Source organism: Canis lupus, chromosome 19, assembly GCF_003254725.2.
Source record: "Canis lupus dingo isolate Sandy chromosome 19, ASM325472v2, whole genome shotgun sequence".
Classification (NCBI taxonomy): domain Eukaryota; kingdom Metazoa; phylum Chordata; class Mammalia; order Carnivora; family Canidae; genus Canis; species Canis lupus.
The window spans coordinates 21581071-21609014 of NC_064261.1; the positions used below are offsets into that span (position 1 = coordinate 21581071).

The 27944-nt window shown below is 49.8% G+C and overlaps 2 protein-coding genes across 3 annotated transcripts in view; one reads left to right on the plus strand and one right to left on the minus strand.

Annotated features, from left to right (window-relative positions):
• Positions 1 to 16464, plus strand: part of ARHGEF4 (Rho guanine nucleotide exchange factor 4) — a 122099-nt gene extending 105635 nt beyond the window's left edge. Inside the window, 10 exon segments of the mRNA XM_049097354.1 lie at positions 6768 to 6947; positions 7921 to 8097; positions 8780 to 8959; positions 10646 to 10878; positions 11177 to 11306; positions 12734 to 12865; positions 13616 to 13859; positions 14636 to 14713; positions 15278 to 15369; positions 15372 to 16464. Of these exon segments, the coding sequence (XP_048953311.1) occupies positions 6768 to 6947; positions 7921 to 8097; positions 8780 to 8959; positions 10646 to 10878; positions 11177 to 11306; positions 12734 to 12865; positions 13616 to 13859; positions 14636 to 14713; positions 15278 to 15369; positions 15372 to 15497 (1572 nt within the window). The 3' untranslated portion in view covers positions 15498 to 16464.
• A 689-nt stretch (positions 16465 to 17153) lies between these two features.
• FAM168B (family with sequence similarity 168 member B) overlaps positions 17154 to 27944 on the minus strand; it is a 51080-nt gene continuing 40289 nt past the window's right edge. Inside the window, exons 4-8 of one of the 2 annotated variants that reach the window (XR_003131485.3) lie at positions 24309 to 24451; positions 23995 to 24172; positions 22103 to 22228; positions 20878 to 21655; positions 17154 to 20846 (exon numbers count right to left, since the gene is read on the minus strand). Coding sequence is in view for 1 of the 2 variants with exons in the window: in XM_025435993.3 (XP_025291778.1) it covers positions 22116 to 22228; positions 23995 to 24172; positions 24309 to 24451 (434 nt within the window). In the remaining variant the exon portion in view is untranslated. Of the gene's footprint in view, positions 21656 to 22102; positions 22229 to 23994; positions 24173 to 24308; positions 24452 to 27944 lie in introns of both variants that reach the window. The other variant, XM_025435993.3, reaches the window with a different exon arrangement.

The window sequence follows — 27944 nt, forward strand, 5'->3', positions numbered from 1 at the left end:
CACCTGCACATGAGCTTTGAGCCCTACAGCATTAAGTTTGCAGCCTCTGTCAGAGAGACAGTGGAAACTCCTGCATAGCTGACATAGGGTTTTTAAATTTTTTAAAAAGATTTTATTTATTTATTTGAGAAAGAGAGAGAGAGCATAAATGTGGGAAGGAGCAGAAAGAGGAAGAGAAGCAGACTCCTCACTGAGCAGGGAGCTCTACTTGGGACTTGTTCTGAAGACCCCGGGATCATGACTTGAGCCAAACACAGACACTTAACCGACTGAGCCACCCAGGTGCCCCTGCCATAGGGTTTTTTGTGTTTTTGTTTTTAAAGCTGCTTGGGGAATGCCTGGGTGGTGGTTGAGCATCTGCCTTGGGCTCAGGGTGTGACGCCGGGTCCCAGGATCGAGTTCCACATTGGGCTCCCTGCATGGAGCCTGCTTCTCCCTCTGCCTGTGTCTCTGCTTCTCTGTCTCTCTGTGTCTCTCATTAATAAATAAAATTAAAAAAAAAAAAAAGCTGCTTGAACCACATGCAAAAGAATGAAACTGGGCCCTTACCTCACAACATACACAAAAATCTACTCAAAATGGATTAAAGACTTAAACCAAAAACCTGAAACCATAGAACTACTAGAATAAAACAGAGAAAGGCTTCTTTTTTAAAAATTTTTTATTATTTTTATCTTTTTATTTTTATTTTTTTATTTTTTTCAGGGAAAGGCTTCTTAACACTGGTCTGGGTAATAGTTTTTTGGATATGATACCAAAAGCATAGGTAATGAAAGTAAAAATAGGTAAGTGAGACTACACCAAACTATAAACTTCTGTACAGTGAAGGAAACTGTCAACAGAGTGAAAGGGCGATCTGTGGAATAGGATAATATATTTGCAAACCATATATCTGACAAAGGATTGATATCCAAAATACATTAGTAACTCATACAACTCAGTAACAAAAAAAAAAACAAAAAACAGAAAAAAACAGATAACTCATTTTAAATGGACAAAGGACCTGAATAGACATTTTTCAAAAGAAGATATACAAGTGGCCAACAGATATATGGACAGATGTTCAACATCATTAATCATCAGGGAAATGTAAATCAAAACTACAATGAGGTATCACATCTCTTACAATGCCTATTATTAAAAAGACAGAAGATAAGTGTTGGTGACAATGTGGAGAAAAGGGAACCTTTAGAAACTGTTAGTGGGAATGTAGATTGGAAAACATAATGGAAATTCCTCAAATAATGTAAAAAGAATAATTTGATCCAGATGCTCCAAAAGAAATGAGATCAGGATCTCAAAAAGATATCTGCATTCCCATCTTCATTGCAGTATTATTCACAGTAGCAAAGACATTGAAGTGACCTAAGTGCCCTTTGATGGGATGACTGGACAAGGAAAATGTGATGTATATACCATGGACTATTATTCAGCCTTAAAAAAGGAAAGTCCACTATTTGTGATATCATGGATGAACCTGGAGGTTATTATGCTAAGTGAAATAAGCCAGACATAGAAAGATGAAAAATGCATGATCTTACTTATAAATGTGTAATCTAAAAGTCAAACTCACAGAAGCAGAGAGAAGGGTGGTTGCCTGGAGCTGGGGGAGGGAACAATGGGAATATGTCAGACAAAAGAATACAAGGTGTCTGTTTTGCAAGATGAATAGGTTCAGGAGATTTAATGTGCAGCATGGTGACAACAGTTATCAATACATTGTTGTGCACTTGAAATGTGTCAAGAGGATAGATCTTAAGCAGTGTCACCACACACAGACACACAACTGGTAACTGTGTGAGGTGAGAGAGATGGTAATTAGCCTGATTGTGGTGATTATTTCACGACGTATACCTATTTCAAAATCTCAAGTTGCACACTTTAAATATACACAATTTTTATTTGTCCATCATACCTTAACAAATTTGGGAGGAGGCAGGGATAAGCCAGCTGCTTTTCCAAAGGAACAAAATGTGGCTGTGATGGAGAGGTCCTGAGTGAGGAGCTTCTCGGAGCACCTCCATGTGGATGACCTACGTGCGTCCTGAGCTCAAGTCCTGACTCCAGCATCCCTGGATCCCTGTGCGACCTGATCTTTCAGCGCTGGGCTTACTCCTGCGCAGATCCCCTGGCCCCGCGCGGCTCCGCGACCCCCGCCCTCGCCGCGAGCATCACCGCGGCCCCCTGAGCGCGGCGGCCGTAGGCAGAACCGCCCGTGCGCGTCGACGTCCCCCGACCGCCCACCACCAGAGGCGCCCGGAGCCGCCCCGAGCCGCGCGGACTCCCGGGCCTCCCCCCCCTCCCCTCCCCTCCCCTCCCCCTCCCCCTCCTCCCCGGCTACCCCGCCCCGCGGCGGGCTCGGTTGCCAGGGCTGCGGGGCCTGGCGACGCCGCGCGCACGTCGCGGCCGAGCCGAGAAGCCCCGGGCCGGCGAGCGCCGCGGCTCCGCCCCCGCCCCCCCCCCCCCCCCCCGGGTCCGGCCGCCCGGCTCCCGCCCTGTCGCCGCGGGATCTCCGGGCCGCGCGGAGCCGGGAGCCCGGGCGCCATGGCCAGGGTCCCGCAGTCCCGGCGACGCCCCGCGGCCCCCGGGAGCGCCCTGCGCGCCCTGCTGCGCTGCAACCTGCCCCCCGGCGCCCAGCGCGCGGTGGTCTTCGCCGTGCTGGCGCTCCTGGTCCTCATCAACGTCGTGCTGACATTCCTGCTGGCCTTCCGCTGACCGCCCGGGCGGCGCCGCGGGGAACCGCGCAGTGGTGAGTGGCGCCCGCGCTGCGCTCCTCCGGCCGCCGCGCACCAGCCCCTCCGGCCTCGGCCTCGGCCTCGGCCTCCCAGGGGCCGGCGCGCCCCAGCCCGTGCGGCCCCCCTGAGCCCCGCACCGGACCCACCCTGGGACGCCGCCCCCACCGGCCCCGGGCACTGAGGCCGGGCCTGCGGGTGACTCAGGGCATGGTGACACGGGTGCCGCAGGCCTTTCCACCTGCCCTTCGTGCCATGTGCGGTGTGTGTAGGGCTAAATGGTGCATCTCCGTGCACCTGAGGCAGCAGAGGCTGTTGTGGCCACGGCTGCGTGCTTGTCTGGAAACTGTACATGTGACTGTGTGGGAGAGGGACTGGGGTGGAAAATGTCTGGGAAGATGAGTCGGCTCCTCTTTACATGTCATCTGCAGCTGCTTTCCCCATTTTCAGTCTTAGGTGTCTCCATCAGCCTGCCCCCACCACAGGCAGAGCCCCTTCTGCACCCCTCCAAGGTAGGCATGCTGGATGTCCCTATCCCCTCCTGTACAGGGACCCAAAGGAGCTGAGCCTCATTCCTTCCCAGACTGTCTGACTGGAATCCTCCACCAGCATGCGTGAGAGAGAGGAGGAGGTGGGGGCAGGGTGGGCAAGGTGGTGGGTAGTCATCAGGGGGACCTTGAGGCCAAGCCTGGCTTCCTGAACCTGTCACATTCTCTAGGGTACAGCAGTGGATCCTGCCCCCTGCCTCCTGCCCCCCACCACAGAGCAGTTCCTTGCCTGCCTGCACCTAAACATCCCCTGTCTCACAGCCAGCTTGTGCTTTCTGCTGCCCGGCCAAGAAAGAGCATGCAAATTCTGCCCCTCAGCCTGCTGGACTTGAATCTGGGCTTCCATGCAGCTGCACATCAGACAAGGAGCATCAGAGTTTCTGCCCAGAAACTCATCCAGTGAGGGCCCTGGTGGCCTCTGGGCTGTCCTGGAGGTAGAATGCATCTCTGACCTCTTGGAGCTATATTTTGTCTTGGTGACATCACAGAAATGATTCATGTCACTGCTCTTACTTGACGGAGTGCTCCCATTTGTGGAGCTATCAAGGAGCTGTGTGGCCCAGGGAGAGCACATTGTCACTGTGCATCAGTCGGAACCAAAGCACAGGGAGTTACTCACAGCTGTGTCTCTGTCACGTACCTCCTGTGCACAGCAAGGTACTGGAACAAGGAAGTGACAAAGGTGACTGCCCCCACCACCAATAAGGGCTTCTGGATGGATGACTGGACAAGGCAGATGTGAGGGCTTGTCCCTAAAGGTGCCCGGAACTTTGGTCTCTCTAGGGAGCCCTACCTCTTTGTCTCATACCTAGAGTCCTTCCTCTGCAGCTGTATAGGAAACCACCTGGGTAAGATCTGTACCTCTCTGCAAGGGCTGGCAGAGAAAGCAGCAGGAGGAGGCACTGGGCCGCGCAAGAGGGCTCATCTGAGAGAACCTGGGGTTAGGAGGAGACACCTGACCTGGTTAATATTAGTAGGGCCCAAGCTGGGATGGGAAATGGTGGGAAGCTGGGCTGCATGGGCTACGTCTGCATTACATCCTCCCTGCCTGAGCTCTGGCAGTGAGGGGCAGCCTCCATGATGTCCTGGACACCTGCCTGTGCAGCTGGTGTGAACTTAGGATGGACAGCATTCACCTGCAGTATGGCAGACTGTTCTTGAGAGATCAAAGTGTAGCGTGCCATTAGTGAGTGTATAAATGTGTGTTGGCAGGTGCATGTGTGTGTGCAGGATGAGGGGGTCTCAGAATACCTACCTCTCAAGGATCAAAACTACCCAAGTAGCCTATAGTCACGCATTCCCTCCATTGTGATGACACACTTGCCTGAGGTCACACACACCCTCTGTCCTTATGCTCACACTCACACATGGTCACACATACCTTCTGTTATGATGCACCTGCTTACCTGGGATCACTGTCCCTGGACATTCACCTGCATCCCATATTCTCACTGGCCCACCCACACCACCCTTGAGTACTCTGTTTCTTCCTTGTCTTCAGGCAAGATCCCTGGAGGCTAGTAGTGGTAGCCTGCTTGTGTGGAGAGTGCCAGCTATGGGCTGCCTAGTCTAGTGCCTGCTCCCTAGGTACAGCAGCCACTGTCATGTGGCCTCTCTGAGTCCTCTTGTCTCATCTTGTTCATATTGCAGCCAGGAGGTCTTGATCCGGGGGGCCAGGCCTTCCTGCAGGAGAGGCCATGCCTGTAGTAGATCTTTTTAGCAGGGATGAGTGCCACGGTCCCTTCAAGAGGCATGCAGTCCCCCAGAAATAACCCAGTGCTTGGTGCCCAGGGTCCCTGGGTGGGCATCAGGAATCTGCAGCTCCTGAATGGCTGTCGCATGTGAGAGTACGTGTACAATAGGCTGTGGATCATTCTGAGGAGTGGTTTCATCAGGGTTTAGAGCAGGTTTAATCCCCAGAAAACATGAACTGGAGGTTTCTGAATGTGCTTACTCAGGCCCTACCCTGAAGGAAGGCCTGAGTGGGTTCTGGTCCCCGAGTAGCCTACCCCACCCCTCACCCTGCCCATTTGGGGACTCAGGGAGGCCTCCTAGCTACTAGAACTCTCAGCTGGAGACCCAGACAGTCCTGCTACAGCCCCGCTCTGGTCCCATTTTGGTCTGAGGAATAGCGCACACACTACCCTGGGAGCACCCAGAGAAGGCTCCACTGGACCTGAAGCCAAGGGAGGATTCACACTCATGAGTAGGGACAGGAGCAAGCAGCTCAGAGGAGGAAATAGTGTACAGGGTCTGACTGGTGATGCTCTGAGGCCTTGACTGCCAAAGAGCCACCCTGTGGCTGTGGAGGCCAGAGCCAACACTTGGTCCTAGCAGAGAAGGGCAGGGATCTCACCTCTTGTATAGCCCCCAACCTACGCCCTCCTCTTGTCATAAGCCCCAGAGGCATTCGTTCTTCATGGAGCAGAAACTGAGCCCACATTATAGGAAGGCAGGCATCAGCCCAACAAGAAATGGAGCTCTAAGAACAAGGCTGCTTGGGGCATGGGGGAGGGAGGGAGTCCCCCTTGGGGCAGGGGACCATCTCTCCTGATGGGAGGTCCATTACTGTGTGGGAGGAAGGAAACACACCAAATTATTTCATCAGAAAGAAATTAATATAAAGAATTGTGAGCCAGGTATAAAGTGCTTGACTCCATAACCAAGTCACAAGAACAATCCTGAGGTATCTGTTACAGAGGTAGCAGCTGCAAGATGTACCTACCTCACCTAGAGCCAGGGAATAAAGGAAAGGAGTTGGAATAATTAAAGCTAAGGATCCTGTGGGGCTTGGGACCTAGGATAGAAGGATAGGTACTGCTCAGCTAGATAGAGCTGGTGGGGGCAGCGGGGAGGGCCATGAGACTGGTTCCGCAAGTGTTCAAAACCACTGCGAACTAGATCCAGCTACTGTGATGGCTGGGCACCACCCCTGTGCCTGGAGGAGTGGCACTGTTCTTGCCAGATGAACTCACAGGTAATGCAAGTCCACAAGAAGCCAGCGGGAGGGAGTAAGTCCCTTCTCCCTCCAGCCTTGTGGTCCCCTCCAGTGCCACATTAGGAGAACCTAATGGGGTTGCACAGAAGAAATGCAGCTTTCTGAGCTCAGTCACAGCATCACAGAGCAGAGATGGCAAATGAAACTGAGAGCAATGATTTCATCACTGGCCCAGTAGGTTGGGAGGAAGGTGTGCCCTGTGCAGGGGAGTAACGTGCTTGCCTCTCAGATTCTGTGGCTCACCAGGATTCTAGTGGTCAAGTTCACTTCAGCCTTCATCGTGAGCCCTGCCAGTGTAGACATGCCCAGGGCATAGTCCTGTCCCCTGAAGAATGACTGGCTCAGAGGGAGCCTCCGTTCACTCCTCTGTAACATGAGTCAGGCTCCCCTCTGCAGGGTTAGAGGGCAGGTGGCAGGAGCACCCTGTCCCATGAGTAGGTCGATGGCAGCTTTAGTCACTGATCTGCCTGTCTGTGGCTCTCTCCACAGCTCATCAGTGATGGCAGTGTGGTCTGTGCTGAAGCACTCTGGGACCATGTCACCATGGATGACCAGGAACTGGGCTTCAAAGCTGGGGATGTCATCGAAGTAATGGATGCCACCAACAGAGAGTGGTGGTGGGGTCGTGTTGCCGACGGCGAGGGCTGGTTTCCAGCCAGCTTTGTGAGGGTATGGCACCCACCTGTGCTTCTCCTATGCCCATAAGGAGCCAACTGGCTCTGCTCAGAACTGCAAACTTGAAACTACTCTGGGGTCTTCCCCCTCCCTGTCTCCACCCTCAGGGCAGTGCCTGGACTGCAAGGCTGTGGGTTGGGGATAGGGTGGGAGGTGTCAAGAAGGCCAGCCACAGAGCTGTGACACAGCCTTCCTCCTGCAAAGCCATCACCAACTCCTGCCTGCTCCCATGCCTCCCTCCAGGGTGCCCTCAGTGTCCAGAAAGGAAAGAGTCAGAAATGATGGTGTGTGGATTCCTCCACAGGGAATCTGCATGTTAGAATTCCATCGCCACACACAACTGAATACCAGGCATTTACTAAACACTGTGCAGAAAATTTGGAGGGTCGTCTCCATGTTAATTTTCACAATGCCCTGGGAGCTGGGAACAGCCACTTACACCCAAGAAAATTGAGGCATGCACCAGTTAAGTCGTTAGCACAAGAGATCCCAGAAAGGGGGCCCGGAGCCTATGTTTGGCAGCCTTTGGTCTCCAAGGAAGAACTCGTGGCGCCATCTCAAAAACCAGGCAGAGGGCAGAAGGGAGGAGATATCCCAGGCCTTGCGGTGCAGTGCTTCTCTTGCCCCAGACCCTGTGGATAATCCTCTAGCCTGTCCTACCCACGGGTCCGGGGTGCCAGAAGGGCTGCACCCCGCATCACTCCGTCACAGCCTCTAGAGGGCTGGCCTGGTGCCAGCGGGCATCGGTTCCCAAAGTCCCTATGGGAGTAAGAATCTGCTCCACTCCCCGCACTGAGGCCAGGACCAGCAGAGCAGGGGGAGGCGGGCGGGCGGGAGGGAGGGGCAGTGGGTGCTGCTGGGTCTGCCCGCCTCAGTTTCCCGCTGCCGCCGCGTGCCGGTCGCGGGGCGCTGACCCTCGGTGGGGGTCGGCCCTGGGGCGCTGACCCCGCGCGCCGCCGCCTTGCAGCTGAGGGTGAACCAGGACGAGCCCGCGGACGACGCGGCTGTGCGGGCCGGGGACGGCGGGGCCGAGGACAGAGGGGCCGAGGCGCAGAGCAGCAGGGACCAGATGCGGACCAACGTCATCAACGAGATCCTCAGCACCGAGCGGGACTACATCAAGCACCTGCGGGACATTTGCGAGGTGAGGGGCGGGGCGGGAGGCAGGGTCTGGGAGAGACCCGACGGGCCGCGGCGGGGGGTGATGGGGCGCGGAGAGGCCTGGGGGGGATGGGGCGCGGAGAGGCCTGGGGGGGATGGGGCCCGGAGAGGCCTGGGGGGGATGGGGCGCGGAGAGGCCTGGAGGGTGATGGGGCGCGGAGAGGCCTGGGGGGGATGGGGCGCGGAGAGGCCTGGGGGGGATGGGGCGCGGGGAGGCCTGGGGGGGGATGGGGCGCGGAGAGGCCTGGGGGTGCATGGGGCGCGGAGAGGCCTGGGGGGGATGGGGCGCGGGGAGGCCTGGGGGGGGATGGGGCGCGGAGAGGCCTGGGGGTGCATGGGGCGCGGAGAGGCCTGGGGGGGATGGGGCGCGGGGAGGCCTGGGGGGGGATGGGGCGCGGAGAGGCCTGGGGGGGCATGGGGCGCGGAGAGGCCTGGGGGGGATGGGGCGCGGAGAGGCCTGGAGGGTGATGGGGCGCGGAGAGACCTGGGGGGGGATGGGGCGCGGAGAGGCCTGGGGGGGATGGGGCGCGGAGAGGCCTGGGGGGGATGGGGCGCGGGGAGGCCTGGGGGGGGATGGGGCGCGGAGAGGCCTGGGGGTGCATGGGGCGCGGAGAGGCCCGGGGGGGATGGGGCGCAGAGAGACACCTGACGGGCCGCGGCCGCAGGGCTACATCAGGCAGTGTCGCAAGCGCGCCGACATGTTCAGTGAGGAGCAGCTGCGCACCATCTTTGGGAACATCGAGGACATCTACCGCTGCCAGAAGGCCTTCGTGAAAGCACTGGAGCAGAGGTTCAACCGGGAGCGTCCACACCTGAGCGAGCTGGGCGCCTGCTTCCTGGAGCACGTGAGCAGGCCCGCCCGGACCCTGCTCCCGACTAGACGGGCCCCCTGCCCCGTCAGTTTCTGCTGGGGGGTCCCCACTCCCCTACACACACACATCCTGGCCCCAGCACACCTTAGCCTCCCTCTGCTCTTTTCTCCCATGCCTGCCTCCTCTCAGAAGTCGACCCTGCAGACTAAAGCCCTAGCAACTGGCTGCTCTTTTCCAGAAGCTTCCAGGCCCCACATCCTATTGCCCAACTGCCCTCACCCTCCCGCTGTTCTAGCAGTGTCTCTGCTTGTTTGGGAGAGAAGCTCCTTGGAGCAAGGGTGTCTGGGCATCTGCCTGGAAATATGTGCTTGGGCTAGAGTGAGGAAAAGACAGAGCTGGGCTGGGCCACCTGTTGAGCATCCTCAGAGCTGTTCATAACAGGTTCTGGGCTTTCTCACACAGTGGGAAAATTGGAATTTGTGAAATACTCAGGGCTTACTTCTGATCTAAATGCCAGTGGGCATTCAGCCAAGGTTCATTGGACTGGTCTGGGCACATGGACTCCTTCTAGCTTTGCCTGGTAACGAAGGCACATGTTACTACCTCTCTCCTATGGCAGTCAAATGTGGGGTGGAGCAGAGGATGCCACAGCCAGCCCATCAAGGACAGTGTGGGTTCCTTTCTGCTGTTGGAAAGGCCCTGGCACCTCACTCCAGTGGCAGGAGGAGAACTGGACAGGGAGACCTTAGACTCCCTGAGCAGGAGCCAACGGAGGATAAGAGCACCTGAATGAGTGTGAGATTTGCACCGAATTACTCAGCAGACAGAACTGTGGTGGAGGGAGGGGCAGGCACTTTATCCATATTACCTAGTGTGACTGTCACAGCAAGCCACCAGTGAGCCACACTGCTGTCACCATCCTTTCCCACCTAAGTCCATGAAGTCCTAGTCACTAAAGGGAATACCTGGCCTTCCTCTGGCTCCAGGTAGATGGAATTTTTAAAAAAGGGGTGGGGGGAGGCACTGTGAGTCTCATGCAGGATACACACACAATGTAGACACACCTGTCATGTTGTGTTGAATAAAGTAGCAGAGCAGCCATTCAGGTATGAAATCAGAGCTTTGTGAAGGAGAAGCCAGACACTAGGCTGAGGATGAAAACACTACAGGGGCATAGCCATAGACCCTGGCATCCATTTAACCTCTCTTAATCTCTTTCTCTTCTCTCTCTCTCCCTCTGTTTCTTCTCTCCTCTCTCTCTCCCTACCCGCCCCCCCCCCCCCGTCTCCTCTCCTCTCTCTCTCCTCTCCGTCTCTCCTCTTGCTCTCTCTCCCTCTCTCCTCCTCTCTCTCTCCTTTTCCTCTCTTTTTTCTCTCCCTTCTCTTTCTCTGGTTTTTGGCTTTGATAATGCTGCTTTATTAACATCATTGATTTCATAAAAAAACCAGACATATAGTCAAAATATCTGCTGAAGGCCCAGCTGAGAAAGCTAGGTGGTGACAGGGCACACACAAGCCCGAGTTTCCAGAACACTCACATCCCTGTGCCTAATTCCATATAGTGTGTGCCCAGTGAAGTAGGTAGGCAGAGCCAGGGCCCTCTCAGCCCAGCTCCTGAAGGAAATGCAGAGGCTCCTGCTTCCTCTCAACACTGTGGCTGGGTTGCTTGGGTGGCCCAAAAGAGCAGGAGGTCACCATCCTAACCTCTGTGTGCCCCCAGCAAGCGGATTTCCAGATCTACTCTGAGTACTGCAACAACCACCCCAATGCCTGTGTGGAGCTGTCCCGGCTCACCAAGCTCAGCAAGTACGTATACTTCTTTGAGGCCTGCCGGCTGCTGCAGAAGATGATAGACATCTCACTGGACGGCTTCTTGCTAACACCAGTGCAGAAGATCTGCAAGTACCCTCTGCAGCTGGCCGAGCTACTCAAGTACACGCCCCCCCAGCACAGGTAGGAGGCCGCTGGGGTGGGAGACCCGCCTGAGGCTCTTCATACCCTAGGTCAGCCAGTGTGTTGAGTGCAGGTAATGTGGGGGTACTGCTACAGGCACTGGCCAGCGGCACACAGTAAAACAGCCCCCACTGTCATGCGCTGTTGTAATGAGGGAAGAGGACAGAGGTGGGGTATTTAGTTCTGTGTCCAGACAGGTGTGCATGGACAGAGCCCCAGAGGGAAGTAGCTCCGGGGGGGGTGGGGGGGCCTCTCTGCTCTCTGTAGTGCAGCCTTCTCCCATCTTGCTCCGCCCCAGGGATTTCAAGGATGTGGAAGCAGCCTTACATGCCATGAAGAATGTGGCCCAGCTCATTAATGAACGAAAACGGAGGCTTGAAAACATCGACAAGATTGCTCAGTGGCAGAGCTCCATAGAGGACTGGGAGGTGAAGGCCCCACATCTCAGAAAATACCATGGGGCATGGCCCCTGGCTCTGCCCCTAAAAAAATCTAGGAAGGAGCCTAAGCAGGAAGCCATGCTCTTGGGAGCTGGCAAATAGGAACTAGTGGCAGGAAAGCTGGTCCTCTGCCCCATCCAACCCACCTGAGCACTGAGCTACAGGCCTGATGGCCCCTTTCAGGGTCAAGAGAGGAGCAAATGTGTGAAATAGTTGTTGCTCCTAGTGGGGCCAGCCAGCCCAGCGGGACAGGCCAGACCCCAAGTTTTAGTTAGCTCCTGGGACTCCCCACAGAAGGGTTCAGACCTGCCATAGTATGACCAAAAGCATGGGTCAGAGCCTCCTGGTTCCATTCTGGCTTGCACATACCCCTTATATCTGCCAGTCTTGTCTCCTAAAGCACCCAGTGTGCTTGACCTAATGGGAACATTCCTGTCCTCCAAAGGTCTTCCTATCCTGTTCTCTCACCTCCACTCACCAGCCATAAAATGTGATGAAAATACTGGATCCTGGACCCCACCCTAGAAATAGGGAATTAGAATCTCTGGTGGTAGGGCAGAGCAATATGGTCTTTGTTTTGTTCCGGGTTTTTAATTTTCCTGGTGAATGGTTCTGAGCCCCAGCCCTGGCTAAAGACCACTACAAATTCACTTAGCTCAAACTCAGTGGCTGTGAAGAACTCCTGGATGTGGTTTGTATTCCCCAGGAGGAACCGGAAGGGGGAAGGGCTTAACCTGAAAGTTTGAAGTCTGATCGTGGGGCTTCAGGTACTAACTACAGTTAGCTGGGAAAACTTCCTTAGCCCCTAAGAGACAAGGCTCATGGATGACTTCTAGCTAGGTCTAGTTATTCTCGAGAACAGCACTTTCATATCTGATGAAAATATCATGGGAGCCACATAGGTAATTGTATATGTTCTAATAGCCATCTCAAAACAGAAAGAAAGCGGGTGAAATTAATTTTAATGTTTTAAAATTTTTTAATGTTTTAATTCAATATATCCAAAGTATCATTTCAGAGTGTACTCAACAAAAAATCGTTCGTGAAATATTTCACATTCTTTATATAGTCTTCAAAATTGGTATTCTTTTACTAATATGATAATCTCAGCAGGGATTAGCCACATTTCAAGTACACATGCCACTGGCTGTCACAGGGCCCCATTTTGCTGAGATAGCAACTTATAGGTCAAATGACCTTCTCACCACCCCCAGTAACCCCACCACTTCCTTGGGCTTCAAGAGCAACCCCTCCCTCGGTGGTCTGCTGCTTACTACTTGCCAGTGGAGGCCACAGGCAGGCCAGGCCAGTGGGGAGCCTACCCAACTCTTGATGGAGGCAGGCGGCAGGACCCAGTGGAGGGGGCTTCCAGCGTTGAGTACATTCAGCTCACAGCTCTCCTTGGGGTCTCCCAGGGGGAAGATCTCCTGGTCAGGAGCTCAGAACTCATCTACTCGGGGGAGCTGACTCGTGTTACACAGCCACAAGCCAAGAGCCAGCAGAGGATGTTTTTTCTCTTTGACCACCAGCTCATCTACTGCAAGAAGGTACCAGAGTTGCTCTGCCTTGCTGGGATGAGCCATTTAGAGCAGGATGGAAGGGGTGAAGCTGAGGGCTGGGAGTAACTGCCAAAAAAAAGGAGCCACACAGTGGTGGTTCCTTTCCCACCTTTAGTAGAGCAGGCTCTTCCCTGGTCAGGTCTGTAGGGGCAAGATGAGGGTGACTGCAGAGGGAGCCAAGTAGCCCACGGACCATGGGATGGCCCTTATAATCTGGCCAGGGCCCAGTGCTGTTGAGAATACCCTCCTTCCTGATCTAGCCCCTACTTGCTTCTAAAGCCACCTCTCCTGTCCCTGCAAAACTCAGCTCCCCTTGAGCCCTGGAGTCCTCTGCTTTTGCTGCTTTACTATTAGCTTCTACTTCTCTCAACACATGGCCCAAGGGGCCCTGGGCATGTAACCTGCCTGGCACTGGCCCTGGGCCCAGCCTGGTAAGCCTGGTACTCTTCTTATCATGCAACATGGGCCCTCCCCATGAGACTGTGAATACCTCAAAGACCCTCCAGGCCAGTCAGTAAATGTTCATCAAAGGAACGAGGCTCCTCCATTATAGGTTCAGCAGAGTTGTGGGCCAAATCACACTCACTCTGCCCTCATGAGCTCACCATCTGCTGGGAAAGTGGGTGTGCTGCCCACTGGCCCTCCCAATTGCAGGGTGCGAGGTGAGGAGAGTGGTTCAGAGGCCTGGGAGGGACCCAACAAGCAGGATAGGTCAGGAGCTCACGGAGTCTCTGGCAGGACCTTCTCCGCCGGGATGTGCTGTACTATAAGGGCCGAGTGGACATGGATGGCCTGGAGGTGGTGGATCTGGAAGATGGGAAAGACAGAGACCTCCACGTGAGTGTCAAGAATGCTTTCCGGCTGCTCTGCGGCACCACAGGAGAGAGTCACCTGCTGTGTGCCAGGAAGCCTGAGCAGAAACAGCGCTGGCTCAAGGCCTTCACCAGGGAGAGGGAACAAGTGCAGCTGGACCAGGAGACAGGTGCGAGACCCTACTCAGCCTTGCTCCACTGTGAGAGCCCACCCGGCCCTCCTGACTCCTGAATGTGAGGTCAGGAGAGCCTTGAAACAGTGTGTCCCACAGCCCAAGGGCCTCAGGGTTTAGCAAGGTTCCAGGACATCTCTTTGTTTCAGCCCTGGGGCATGGGCCCCCTGGTCTGTTAGGCTTTGCTTCCAGAACACACATATATACACATATGCATGCACACTCCATAAAGTGGGGGCCCTCTGCTCAGCTGCAGAGACCTAGCGAAGCCCTTTTCTAGCACAAACCATTCAAGTAGGATTTGGGAACTGGCTTTGAGAAGCCTCCTCCACTCCAACATAAGCAAGGCACCTCCCACTGCATTTCTCTCTTCTTGATGGGTCCCTGGGCATCATGTTCAGAGTGACCAGATTGGCTGCTCTTGGTCTGGGAAAGGAGTCTCTACCATAGTGGAAAGGACGGACACTAGATGCTTGATACATCAAGGATTGGGTCAAGGTGAGAGATGGAGCATGGAAAGCCATGTGGGGAGGGCCCTTGAGCATGTAATGTTCTCTGCCTTGTTGGCCAAGGCAGGCTGTCTGAGCAGAATGCTGAGCTTCTGCAGCATGTTGGGACCCCAGGCCCTATGGGAGGTGCAGAGTACCCAGAGGATCACACAGATACCAGGAGGCACTGGCCAAGAGGAACACTGGATGGGGAGGAGGGAGGAGGTAGAAAGGCAGCCAAGTCCTCAGAGTAAGTGGAGGTCTTTTTGTGGCTCTTCCTCTCAGGCTTCTCTATCACCGAGCTGCAGAGAAAGCAAGCCATGCTGAATGCCAGCAAGCAGCAGGCCACTGGGAAGCCCAAAGGTAAGTGGATGGTACCCTATCTCTTCTAACAACAGCCTAGCCCTAGCCATGATCAAACTCTTCTCTGACCCCCAGAGCAAAGCCAGCTAGCACCTGGGGCCCATCTACTGCCCACTGCCCACTGTAGGTATTTATTCCCGGATTGGTGAGGCCACCAGTGACAAAGCTTTAGTCTGAGCAGTTGATTTTGCTCTCGATTCCCGTGGGTCTCCCAAAGCAGTACTATTAGTGATATCACAGCTCCCCATGCAGCACTATTTCTGGCATGCCTCCATATACCCCCCTGCCAAGGAGCTCATAGCCCCATTTCTTCAGAGATGTGAAATGCCTGGCCTGGGGCCTATGCTACGGAGTAGCTCCAGGACCCACACTGTCCCTGGTCCCTTGTCCATCTGCTCTGCAGGCCAGAGGGTGGCCCAGGCCACTGGAGGTGGTTGCCCTTATAGGAAGTTCCCTCCTGTGGGACAGACCTTATCCCACTCCCCTACCAAGCAAAGGCTGCTGCTCTGCCCTGTGCCACCCGGCTCCCTAGGCACCTACGTAAGATCCCTTTCTTCTGCCTAGCCCTCAGCCGGCCCTACTACCTGACACGCCAGAAGCACCCGGCACTACCCACCAGCCTGCCCCAGCAACAGGTCTTAGTACTGGCAGAACCCAAGCGGAAGCCTTCTACTTTCTGGCACAGCATCAGCCGGCTGGCACCCTTCCGCAAGTGAGCCAGCTTCCCATCTGGCAGCACTCTTGGGACCTGGCCCGGCAGTGGGCCTCCAGCCTTTTCCCCTGAGGCCCAGCGCATGTGGCCTCCTCTGCCTCACGCACACTGGAAGCTACAGACTGAGTGAGAGAGCTGCTTGGCCCCCCATTTGTGGGTTCTTCCCTACTACTGGTGCACAGAAGACACCAGCTGGAGGGGCAGGGGCCCACAGCAGTGAGCCTCCCACTGCCCCCTGGACTTCTATGGGGCCTCCTGGGAGGCACAGTGCAGAGCCCCCGGCCAGGGCAATGTGTGTGAGAAGACTGGCCGCTCTGAACCCTCTTCTCTGGACATTTAATCATCCCTCCTCCTCTTTTCTCTGGGCAGGAAACCATCTGCCTTTAGCCTCTGCAAAATTGGGCTCTGTACACCTCTGCCCTCCAAATGCCCCTCAGGCCCCCAGTCCCCCAGCTGCTGGTGCCAGGCAACTTGCATCACTGGAGGGTGGGAAGTAGAATTCTGTGCACAAAAATGTCCAGCCCAGAGCCTACTCATTTCTGCCTCCCAGCCCCTCTAGACACCCCTGGCTGCTGGACACCCTCCTCGTGATGTGTTTGTTTATAGTGGAGAGAAAACAAAACCATAGTCACTGCATACATCTGTCAGGGTTCGTGACCAGTCCACATATAGCTGTGGGTTGACTCCAGAACCTGGTCCTTTTTTTTTTGGTTTGGATTGTGTGGTTTTTCTAACAATGGGGAAAAGAATTGTTATTAGTGACACAGAAAGATTGCCTTACCCTAAGTGAGTGTGAGAAGCCATAAGGACTGAATTCTGTGGCCCAGCACCCAGGATTGACCCACCAACCCAGAGGCCGGTGGTCATGTGAGTTAAAGAGAAGCCCACATCCCAATGAGAAGGGTTACCCATAGTACAACCAGAACCTGAGCTGTCTCTTGCCCACGGGGATTCAGCAGCATGTACAGTCAACTCTTGCACTATACCTTCTCCAAGCCAGAAACCACATTTAATTTCATAAAAAACTTATGAAAAATTACCTGGCTGCCAGCCCTTGTTTTTCCATTTTTGTCTGTGTATTTTCTCCTTTGCATTCCCTGTCCTTCCTGTACCTCTTACCTATCTCTGCCCTGGGCATTTCCTTCAACAGAAAGGATGATACAGCATCACTCAGTGCTGTGGGAGCTCATTTATTTGCAGACCATGCCCTCAGAGCTTTGGTGGAAAGAAGCAGAGGTGATGGGAGAAGTACTTCAGAGACTCAGAAGGAGCTGGGAAAACAGTGTATGGCCTGGGAGCTGTCCTGGCTCAGCGCCTGCAACCCACTCAGGCCTAGAAGCCCACTGCCTCCTTCACTGCTCCCAGAGTCAATGTTTAGCTGAAGTTTAGCAAATGTGAATTTGAGGGTCAGGCAGTCTACAGTCTTTCTGGGTCCTAGCATCCTCAGTGAAATGGAGAATGTGTCCTCCCAGGAGGACCCAGGCCAGAGGACCAGAAGAGGAAGAGGGCCAGCTTTCCTTCCCTTCCTCTTGGGGAGACAGTCCCCACAACCTGTTGCCTCCACACACCCTTACACCCAACACAAGGTCCCTGAGGCTGAGCACCACAAGGCCCTCTGCCCCCAAACCCTGGATTTCCTAACTTGAAAGAAGCTACATCACCTCCCAGCAAGGCCATGCCACTTCAAAATAAAACCTACAGGGGAAAAAAAATTTAAAAACCGCAATATGCAACACAAGTCAATCTTTATTGAAAACTGCAGTATTAATACATAACAATTCTTGTTACAATAAACGTGCTTTTAAGAATTTTAAATCTGAGCTCATCTACTCATCAGATTGCATAAAAAATTAAAATAGTATGAATTTACACATAATGGAACTGGCTCAAGATGGATGTTCCATTCCTTTATATTGATTGACACCGTAAGTTCAATGCAGAGGTGAGGGATGCCTTTAACACTGGAAGACAATGCTGACTTAAGCTTAAAAAAAGTACCAAGAGAACGGTCTAAAAAAAACCCAATATTTAAAAATTAAAAAAAAAAAAAAAAAAAGGAACCATTTCCTAGTCAGTCTGAATCCATGTGGCTCCTTGGGGGCTCTCCTCCATCACAGCAACCCTGCCAGGAGCAAAGCAGAGCCCAACTATTTTACTGACCACTAGTCTACATAAAGACCCAGGGGGATACTGACAAGGCTCACCTCCAAAACACCAGCCCTGGGAGCTCCTGAAGACCACCGCAGGTTCCCTGAACAGACGCCTGCCTCTCTTCTGTCTCCCTGTCCCAAGTGAGCAGACTTTAGTCTTTGGGATTCAAATAAGGTTACCCCTAGGATTTTCTGTTCTTCCAATGAATAGGGGTTGAGGAGGGGGGACAAATCCTCTGAAACATGTTAAGATCAACTTTGCAACTTTCTACCCAAAAAGATCAGACCCTCCTGTGTAGCAGGTCATCTGCAAGTCTGTTCAAAAAAAGTCTGAAGGACCTTCAGGAAAGCTCAGGCTGAATAATAAGCAGCTCAGGGAAAAAAACACACACAAACATTTGAGACATGCTAGAGAGAAGAGAGCTAAGCAGTCTGCTCTTCCCCTGAGCCAACCACACTCCTCTACAGATATCCCCATCCATCCTTAGAAAGCACCAGAGAAGAACCAGAAGCTGCCCCCCACCCTCAAGCCATTCACCCTTAAAACTGCGAGCCTGCTGAGGGGTCAGACAGGCATCCTGTCCTGTCTGGGCAATACTCAGGTTGGCAATGACTGGGATATCCAGCCATTAGCCGCCAGATGGGGAAAAGGTGGCCCAATTAGTCAGAGAAATATTGTTTCCAAATGTTTACAAGAACAGGTGAAGAAGTCTGGATTTCCATTTTGAAGTAGGCCCCAATATAGATGTGGCTGGTGTTTGCCACTTTTTACTACCCAACTGGCAGGCACACTCATAGCAACCCCTGGGCCAGATATCAGCATATCCAAAGTGCCTTAAAATGTACTTCCTCTCATTATAGAAGTGATGGTGCCACCAGATGGAGCAAGGCACTATATGCCCAGCATGGGAAGGGCAAGATGTCCACCAACCAGGTGCCCAGCCCAAGGTTCAAGACCTCTCTCATCTCCTGTAAATACTACATTTGCATAGCACTCAAAAGACACAGATTCACAGAATAGCAACTGGCAGGCCTAATAACCATACCAACAAGAATGTTCTAAAAAGATTTAACACAAGAGATCTAAAAGGTTCTGGAAGTACCTCGCCTCTGTGCCTATCACATGAATGGACCTGGCCCTGATGATAGTCTCACTTTTCAGAGGCAGCAAGCTAATGGGACCATCGCTCATTACTAAACACTCAAGTCACCAGCCCGGATCCAAACAAAATCTCCATAACCAGAAAAACAGACCTCCTAAACCTTAGCAGAAAAGCTGTAGAACAAAAAAATTTTTTAAATACCCATTCTTGTTTAAAAAAATTAGGTCCTTTGCTTGCCTATCTCCACTTCTAAGAGAACCATAATTCAGCTGAAAGACTCTCAAATTAGGAATGTCACCCCCCCCGACCCCGACCAAAGTTAAGTTTCTCTGGATGTTCCACTATTATGCTTGAGATATCAAATTATGAACTTTATAATAGAAATCTATTCCTTAGTTAATTTTACTGGAATTCAATGCTGTTAAAATTACAACCTATGATAGTTTTGCTACTATTCATATGTCCAAATTCTTACCTGCTAGACAAGATCTACCTTTCATTATCATATTTGATAGCTATGCCCTGATAGGTTCAAAACTGAAAAGATTTCCAGATGTATTCCATTATGCAAAAATATTTGATAAAGTCTTCAAACACACCTTCACAAAAGGGAAAAAGATTTAAGAAAATCGTAAGGGAAAGTTTATGAAGCTGATGTAAATGGGGGCAAAATGCAACCCACCCTCCTTGCTCTCAAAAACACCAATTAATTCAGTGCTTGTGAAAACACTCACCCTGTGTGTGCCATGTCTTAAGCAAGCCCAATGAAGCATCCTATATAACTTCTTTCTGTTCAATTCAAATAATTCCATCCCTTACATATAGTTTTGTGTGTGTGTGTGTGTGTGTGTGTGTGTGTGTGTGTGTTCCCATTCTGGTGCTAGGGCTTTTTTTAAAGCATACACTAAAATCATATTTTCTCCTAATCTATTACACTAAACTGGGGAAACTGACTTTTCTGTTACTTGGTCAGTTCAGCCCTGGATCCCTTAGAACCTATCAGATATTTATTACAAACCATCTATTATACAGATGGAATTACCAACAAAGAGTTGAAGAACTGGACACAAACCATGTGCCTGGAATAAATGGTTCACACATATACAATCTCACTTGCTCTCTCTCAAACACACATGTGGGTTAAGTGCTAATGAGCAATTTAAAGAACTTATCAGTAAGCACACTACATTAATAGACATTAGGAATAAGGAATCTTCTGTTTACAATGATCCATGCAAAAATATTCCTAAACTTCTTATAAAATAAAATGTGAAAAAGAAAATTATGGGGTACTTACCATAAAAAAATAAGGTTACCAAAGGCTCAGAGTTCAGGTGTCCCACTCAACAAATGAGGCCAAATGCCAAACCAGTGCCAGAGCCCTGACCTAGCTGCCAGAGACAGAAGAGTAGGGTCCCCTCCCCAACCAAAGCCCACAACACTTGAAACAATGATGGGGTGAACAGGAGCACACCCCCACCTGACAGACTGCTGAAAGGGAACAAAACCCTCACCCTCCCACCCCTTCTTTGAACAGACACACACTCCCTCAAGACAAGCTGAGCATAAATCCTCTTTGTTTCTTATATACAATATTCAGACCTTAAACACAAAGTCCTTTCCAAATAAATCCCAGCAGGCAAATATATTCTGATTCTGCCTGGCCCTATGTTGTCCATACCTGCTTTATGCTAAAAGCCCTCAGCTACAAGACATGGCAGACAAGGCTCACAGACGAGGTACCAGCCCTTCCCTCACACCTCCACAGACCCATTTCCAGGAGCCACCTCCAAATGGTTTCAGATGACAAGTCTCCATCAGGTGGATGGGCCCCAACACAGCCACAGGCCTGCCTCTCTAAAAGAAACAACTTTAAATAAAGTTTTGTTCCCGTTTAAAATAGTTCTTAAATATACAACTTTCTTCATAACAGCTGAAATCTTTGCCCTTCTTTGGTGGGGGGAGACGAGACGACAGCAACGCCTACATATGTTTTCAATGGACTGAAACATTTCAGGGGAGGTGTGGGGGGGGAATGGTTTTCTAAGCTAAATAAAGGAGAAGCCAATACATCCTCCAAGTGTGGCTGTTTCTCCTTCATGTACCTTCCATCCCAGAAAAATAATTTATGTTCTACATAGGACTTTTCCAGTAAAGATACAGAAAACCTCTTATCTGTAAGAGGCTTATAAAGAAAACTTAGATGGCAGAGAAAAGTGCTTTGCTGATACAGACACCACTTCTTGCCCCTAACTGTACTGGCCACACAACTCTACACTTTTAGGATCATCTTTAAGAATGTCCATACCACAATGCCCTGGCAAGACTACACAGCAAGAAAGAGATGCCCAGTAAACTGGCTGCATCCCAGGCAGTGGTGGCCCTTCCCATACTCTCCCCCATTCCGTGCAGTCAGTGTGAAAAAAACAGAATGCTGAAAAGTCAAAGTCCACGTTATCAACTGGCAACCCACCTCAACCCCAAAGGCTGAAGAATCATCTAAGGGATTTCAGATACTCTATGAAGAAATTCACTTTAACACTTATAACTTTAAGACTCTGGATACATTACAACAGTGCATTAGTGATACATGTTATAAAATGCTTTTCCATTCCTTTGGGTTTGCATATGATGGTTTTGCATCAGTCACTGCAGGTAGATTGAGCAAGCTTTGTTTTTGTGTTTGTTTTTTTAAACATGCATTCAACTAGATATGATTCAGAATAGATTAATACTCCCCTTTTTATCATTACAGTTAGCTAAAAAATTGCCAGGCAGCCCACAAAACAGGATTTACTTTAAGACCAACCCACAGAGTTAGTTGGAGACTAATGGCACTGGACCTGCTGGGCCGGGCCATAGTAGTGTTTAGCTAAGTGTCGAGAGCATTAAGAAGAAAGTCCAGGTTGGAGGCGCGAGGCCTGCAGCACCAGCTGTGGAACCTCCATGATGTGACTGCACAGCTCCATCCTCAAATCTGGAAGGGAAAGAGAGAGACATGGAGTCAACAAAGAGTGCCTCTGGCACCGCTGCTCCAGAAATAGAGGTGTTTCATTAACTCAAGGAAGACAAAATCCATTAGAACCAGAAAGGGCAGTAGCAGGAAAGGCTATTGCTTCCAGTTCCCATGGACCTCAGAGACACTTCCAGTTACAATTAGAATCCTGTTTCCTCCAGAAAGCAGTGGGAGATTAGAGCATGGAACAGGAAAATAATAAAGTCTATAGGGTACAAAGCAAGTAGTCAATGGATTCCTTCCTTCTACTTTGTAGAGTCAGTAAGAACAAAAATTTAAATACCACATTGCTTTTAGGTTAACAGGTAGCATTTTTCTCATTAGTGCTTAAAATATGGTAGATGTGCCATTCTGTACTGAAAAAATGCACCTTAGTCAAGAGCTGACACAGGCTTCCCGGTCACTTACGTTTGCAGGGTGATCACCACTGAGGGGGCACGTAGCTGTAGGTGGGAGTTCCTGGGGCCCGATATGTGGGCACAGTGACTGGGTGGGGGGCAACAGGAGTTGGGGAGTGGGCGGTCAGCAGGGTACCTGGAAGAAAGAGCAGCTGTGTCAGTGGCAGGCAGCACCACCCACACAGGCTGCCTGTAACCAAACAGCTCCATGCTGCCTGGCAAGAGCCTCTGGGCTGGCCTGCTTTGAAAGTAAAAAGGGGTAATCTTGACCTACAGTGCTATCAGAACCCTGATCATACACAACTCAAAGTTGTACAAAGCAAGCTCGAATAATAATATCTGTAGAAGGCTTTGTGCCTCCCCTTCATATGAGAATACTCCGTGATTTTTATAAATCAGATGATCACTGACAAAATAAAAAAATTATTATTTAGCCTTAAAAAAGGAAACTTGTTACATACTATAACATGGATGAACCTTGAGGATGTGCTAAGTAAAATAAGTCAGTTACAGAAAGAGAGAACCAATAGGATTCCACTTCCACGAGGTATGTCAAGTAGTCAAACTGATAGGCAGGAAGTAAATGGTGGTGGCCAGAGGCTGGGCTCGGAGTGTGGCCTGTATAGGATAAGGTGAGTTGTTATATTTAATGAGCACAGACCTTCAGCTTTGCAAGGTGAAAAAATTCTGGAGATCTGTTTTACAAAAAAATGTGAATATACTTAACTATATAGTAAAAAATGGTTAAGACGGTAATAAATTGAAGGGAGGGAAGGAGATTTCAAAGTACATGAGCTTCTGAGTATACAAAGATAAATGTATTTCTCCTATAACTGCATAACTCAGCAATTCTCTGAGCCCATTTGTAGATAAGAATAACCTCAAACCTAACAGCCTCACCTTGCTTCTCTTCACTTCCATCTCCCTGCCCACAACCGACCCACAGCCTGCCAACCCTCCCTCCTCCACATGCCTCAAACATGCAGTTTCTGTCTCTTCACGGGTAGGTATGGGAAACCCAAATACAATGGAGATCTGGGCAGAAAAACACACAGTATCCTAACATACCTTTTTCTCTAGCACAATCTCCCTACTTTGAAGTTTTTTTTTTTTTTTTTTTAAAGGGAGGGGAACTTAAAAAAACAAAAAAACAAAAAAAACCCCACAGCCACAGGCAAGCAAGTGCATCTTCTGTACCTGGCCGCCCTGCCACAAGACCTCCTATGCCTAGTGGAGGTTACCTAGTCCCTAGACATTACATCAAGCCCCCAGGGCCTCCACATTTCCAAGAAGATGTATTCAGCCTACCCAGGAGACTCATCTCTCCATGGTTTATTTTTCTGACCAAGGGAAGCCTTGGGAAACAAAGTCGACCAATGCCAAAGGGTTTCTCCAAGTAGCTGTTACATATATTAACACAAAGCCAGTTTTCTTAGATTTATGTAAACACCAACATTCACACAACTTGCCTTGCAAAGGGAGCCCACACTTAAGGGAGGTACCAGAAGGGCCAGCCCACCTAGATCAAAATAATCCCCTCCTGCTCAAGTTTGGTGTGCTCCTCAGGGGGACCAGCCACTCCTCAGCCCTACTGCCAAGGGCTCAGCTCAGTCGTCAAATACAGAGATCACTATCCACTCGTGCCTACAGGGAGGGTACTTGGTTCTTGGCTTGTCACTCTCAACTCCACACTCAGTCTCCTCTCAACTGAAAGGACAAGAGGAGGAAATGAAGGGAAGGGAAAAAAAAAAAGATCATACGCTATTCCTTTCCTGAATCGTATGTCCTTCCATGCAATTCGAGCCATGAAAAATCAAACTAAGGATCAGAGAATTAGTGAGCTCTCCCTTCCCTTGGCTCTCATGCCATCATAAAACAGGCGACCCAGGGTCAAGGACTCACCTGCTGACATGGCCATAGTGGTCCCAGCCACCATGCCCATGGTGACGCCGTTGCCTCTAGGTGGAGGGATGGGAGCAGGGTACACTGTCGCCGGCATGCCATTGGGCTGCACCACTGTGGTGTGGTGGATGACGTGAGGGGGTGCTGCGTACAGGGGCTGTGTGTAGTACGTGCCTTGCTGTGGAGAAGAGGAGAGACAACTGCCACAGGGATCCACGCCCCATGGATCAGAGAGCCCAGAGAGAACCAATCCTTCCCATACACACAATACTCATGAGCACCATTAAGAGACCCACAGCATACCCCAGGCCTACCTGCGCGTAGGGGCTCTGCTGGGGGTAGGCACTTCGCACAGGGTACACAGCGGTCTGGTAGGGGTTAGGGGAGGAGGAGTATGGTGGCACTGCCCCGCTGGTGGGGGAACAGGACACTTTGTAAGGTGTGCCAGGAGTATAACCTGAAACAAAAAAGCCAATGGCCATGAGAAATCCAGAGCTTTTCCTGTTAAGATCAAGAACAAGACAGGGATGTCCACTCTCATCACTGTTATTCAACATAATACTGGAAGTTCTAACCACAGCAGTCAGACAAGAAGAAATAAAAGGCATCCAAAATGGTAAGAAAAAAGTAAAACTGTCATGCAGATGACATGGCACTATATAGAGAAAACTCTAAAGACTCCATCAAAAATTAGAATAAATGAATTCAGTAAAATTGTAGTATATGAAATATACATAAATCTGTTGTGTTTCTACACACTAATAACAAGGTAATAGAGAAATTAAGAAAGGAGGCCCATTTACAACTGTACCAAAAAGAATAAGATACTCAGGAATAAATTTAACCAAGGAGGTGAAAGACTTGGGGGAAAAAACTGAAGGCAACACAAACAAATGGAAAAATACACCACAATCATGGACTGGAAGAATATCATCAAAATGTCCTTAACACCAAAAGCAATCTACAGGTTCAACACAATCCCTATCAAAATATCAACAGCGTTTTTCACAGAACTAGAACAAACAATCCTAAAATTTATGTGTAGAACCACAAAAGACTTCAAATAGCCAAAGAAATCTTGAGAAATGAGAACAAAGCTGGAAGTATCATAATCTCAGATTTCAAGACATATTACAAAGCTACAGTGATCAAGACACTATGGTACTGGCACAAAAATAGACACATAGATCAATGAACAGAATAGAGAACCCAGAAATAAACTCATGCTTTTATGGCCAATTAATCTACAACAAAGGAGACAATATACAATGGGGAAAAGACAGTTTTTAAAATAAATGGTGTTGAGAAAACTGGACAGCTACATGCAAAAGAATGAAACTGAACCACTTTCTTACACCATACACAAAAATAAAATGGATTAAAGACCTAAATATGAGACCTGTAATCTTAAAACTCTTAAAAGAAAACATAGGTAGTAATTAATCTCTTAGACATTGGCCTTAGCAACATATTTATGGATCTCTCAAGCAAGGGAAACAAAAGCAAAAACAAACTATTAGGACTACATCAAACCAAAAAGCTTTTGCACAGGGGTGCTTGGGTGGTGTACTCGACTGAGCATCCAACTCTTGGTTTTGGCTCAAGTCATAATCTTAAGGTCATGGAATTGAGCCCCCCTGCCAAGCTCCCAGCTCTGCACTAAAGGAATCTACTTGGGTTTCTCCTTTCCCTCTGCCCTCCCTCCTGTGTTCTTTCTCTCACTAAAAGAAATAAATCTTAAAAACACACACCCACAAAAATAAAAAGCTTCTGCACAGAAAAGGAAACCATGACAAAACAAAGACAACCTCGTTACTGCAAATGAAAAATCTGATAGGGGGTAATATCCAAAATACATAAGTAACACCAAATAAACAAACAATCCAGTTAAAAAATGTACAGAAGACCTGAATAGACATCTTTCCAAAGAAGACATACAGATGGCTCACAGACACATGAAAAGATGATCCACATCATTCACCATCAGGGAAAAGCATATCAAAACCACAATGAGATCTTACCCTGCACCAGTGAGAATAGCTAGTATCAAAAAGACAAGAAATTTTAAGTGTTGGCAAGGATGAGGAGAAAGGGGAACCCTGGTCCACTGTTGGTGGGAATGTAAAATTGGTGCAGCCACTACAGAAAATAGTATGGAGGATCCTCAAAAAGTTAAAAATAGACATATCACATGATCCAAAAGTTCCACTACTGGGTATTTAACCAAAGAAAATAAAAACAGTATACATACAGGCAAACAAGGATTGAGTACATCATTCCCATCTAGGAAACCAGCTCCATTGTCAACAATAAATAAATATTTAACAGTGAGGGGGGTCCCTGGCAGGTGCTAAGAGGTTCCCAGCACTTTCAGAGGTAGAGCCTGGTGGAGAAGGAGACAGTCAAGTTGCCAGCTCCTGCTGAGATTCTCCAGCAGAAGCAAACTGAAATTACAATAATAAATAATAACACAACAGTAATAAAAATAATATGCTTTGACAATTATCACAAAACCAACCACACATTATAAATTTCTCCTGGAGGACCTGACAGTGCAGAGAGAACAGTGTTGCTTTTCCTGGGGCGTAAGTAGGCCGCCTAGTTCACGTACCTCTCCGGCCTGGGCTTGTGCAGAAGTCCTACCAGAAAATGTGTGTTTGGTGCTGTCCTGAGGGGACAAGCAGGTTCTGATTTCCCCCTTTTTGGCTCTTCCAAGCAGCCTCTGTCCCCAGCTGCACCCCCAGCTTCTAAGGTCTTCTAAGGGTCTTCTAAGTCTTCTAAGGTCTTCTAAGTCTTCTAAGGGTCATCGTGGTCCCTGGCCCCATTTCCCCCAACACTCCTGCTTATTGTAGCATTATTTACAATAGCCAAGTTATGGAAGCTACCCAAGTATCCAAAGACAGAAGGGATAAAGAAGATATTGTATATACGTCTGTGTGTGTATGTACGTACGTACAAATATACACACACAAACACACACACACAGGAGTATTACTCAGCCATAAAAAAACGAATGAGATCTTGTCATTTGCAACAACATGGATAGACCTAAAAGGTATTATGTTAGGTGAAATAAGTCAGATTGAGAAAGACAAATACCATATGATCCAATGATTTCACATACACGTACAATCTAAAAAACAAAATGAGAACCACGGACTCATAAATACAGAACAAAGCAGTGGATGCCAGGCTGGGGGTAGGGGGAATGGTGATGGGTAAAATAGGTGAAAGAGGATTAAGAGATACAAACTTCTAGTTATAAAATAAGTCTGTCATGGAGATGAAAACTACAGTACAGGGAATATAATGAAGAATACTGTAAAAACATTGCATGGTGAAAGACGGTGAGCAGACTTACTGTGCTAAGCAATGAGCAACACATAGAAATGTTGAATCACTGTTTGTACACCTGAAACTATTGTAAAATTTTAAAAGAAAAGGAAAAAAGGCCTTAATTCAAACCCACTTTCAGGCCTGGCACTGGGAGGAACCAAGTGTGCAGTGAGGAACAAGGCAATGTTCCAGCCCTGACTGCAGTCAAAATCTGACACCACGGTGGCCTTGTCTAACCTCCACAAAAATATGACTTCATTTCTAGACCTGATGTGCAAGAATGTATGTGAGGGGAGTAAAGGTAGGTGGTATTTGGGTGAGAAGGAAAAAACAAAGGAGAAAGTTCGACTGAGAGTATACTCAACATAAAGAAATACCTGTCCTGTGGGAATACAAATTAGTACACTTTCCTGGGGTACCATCTGGCATTAAAAGTATGGATTGGAACAGACCAACAACTATAACAATGCTCATCACAGTGTTGGTTATTACAGCAAATTAAAAGGGGAGGGGGCAAACATGTCAAACACTAAGGCTACTACAGTAAAAAGATCTGAGTTAAGACAGCAAGTTGAACATATACGTTTGCCATCCAAAGTGACAATAAATCAGAT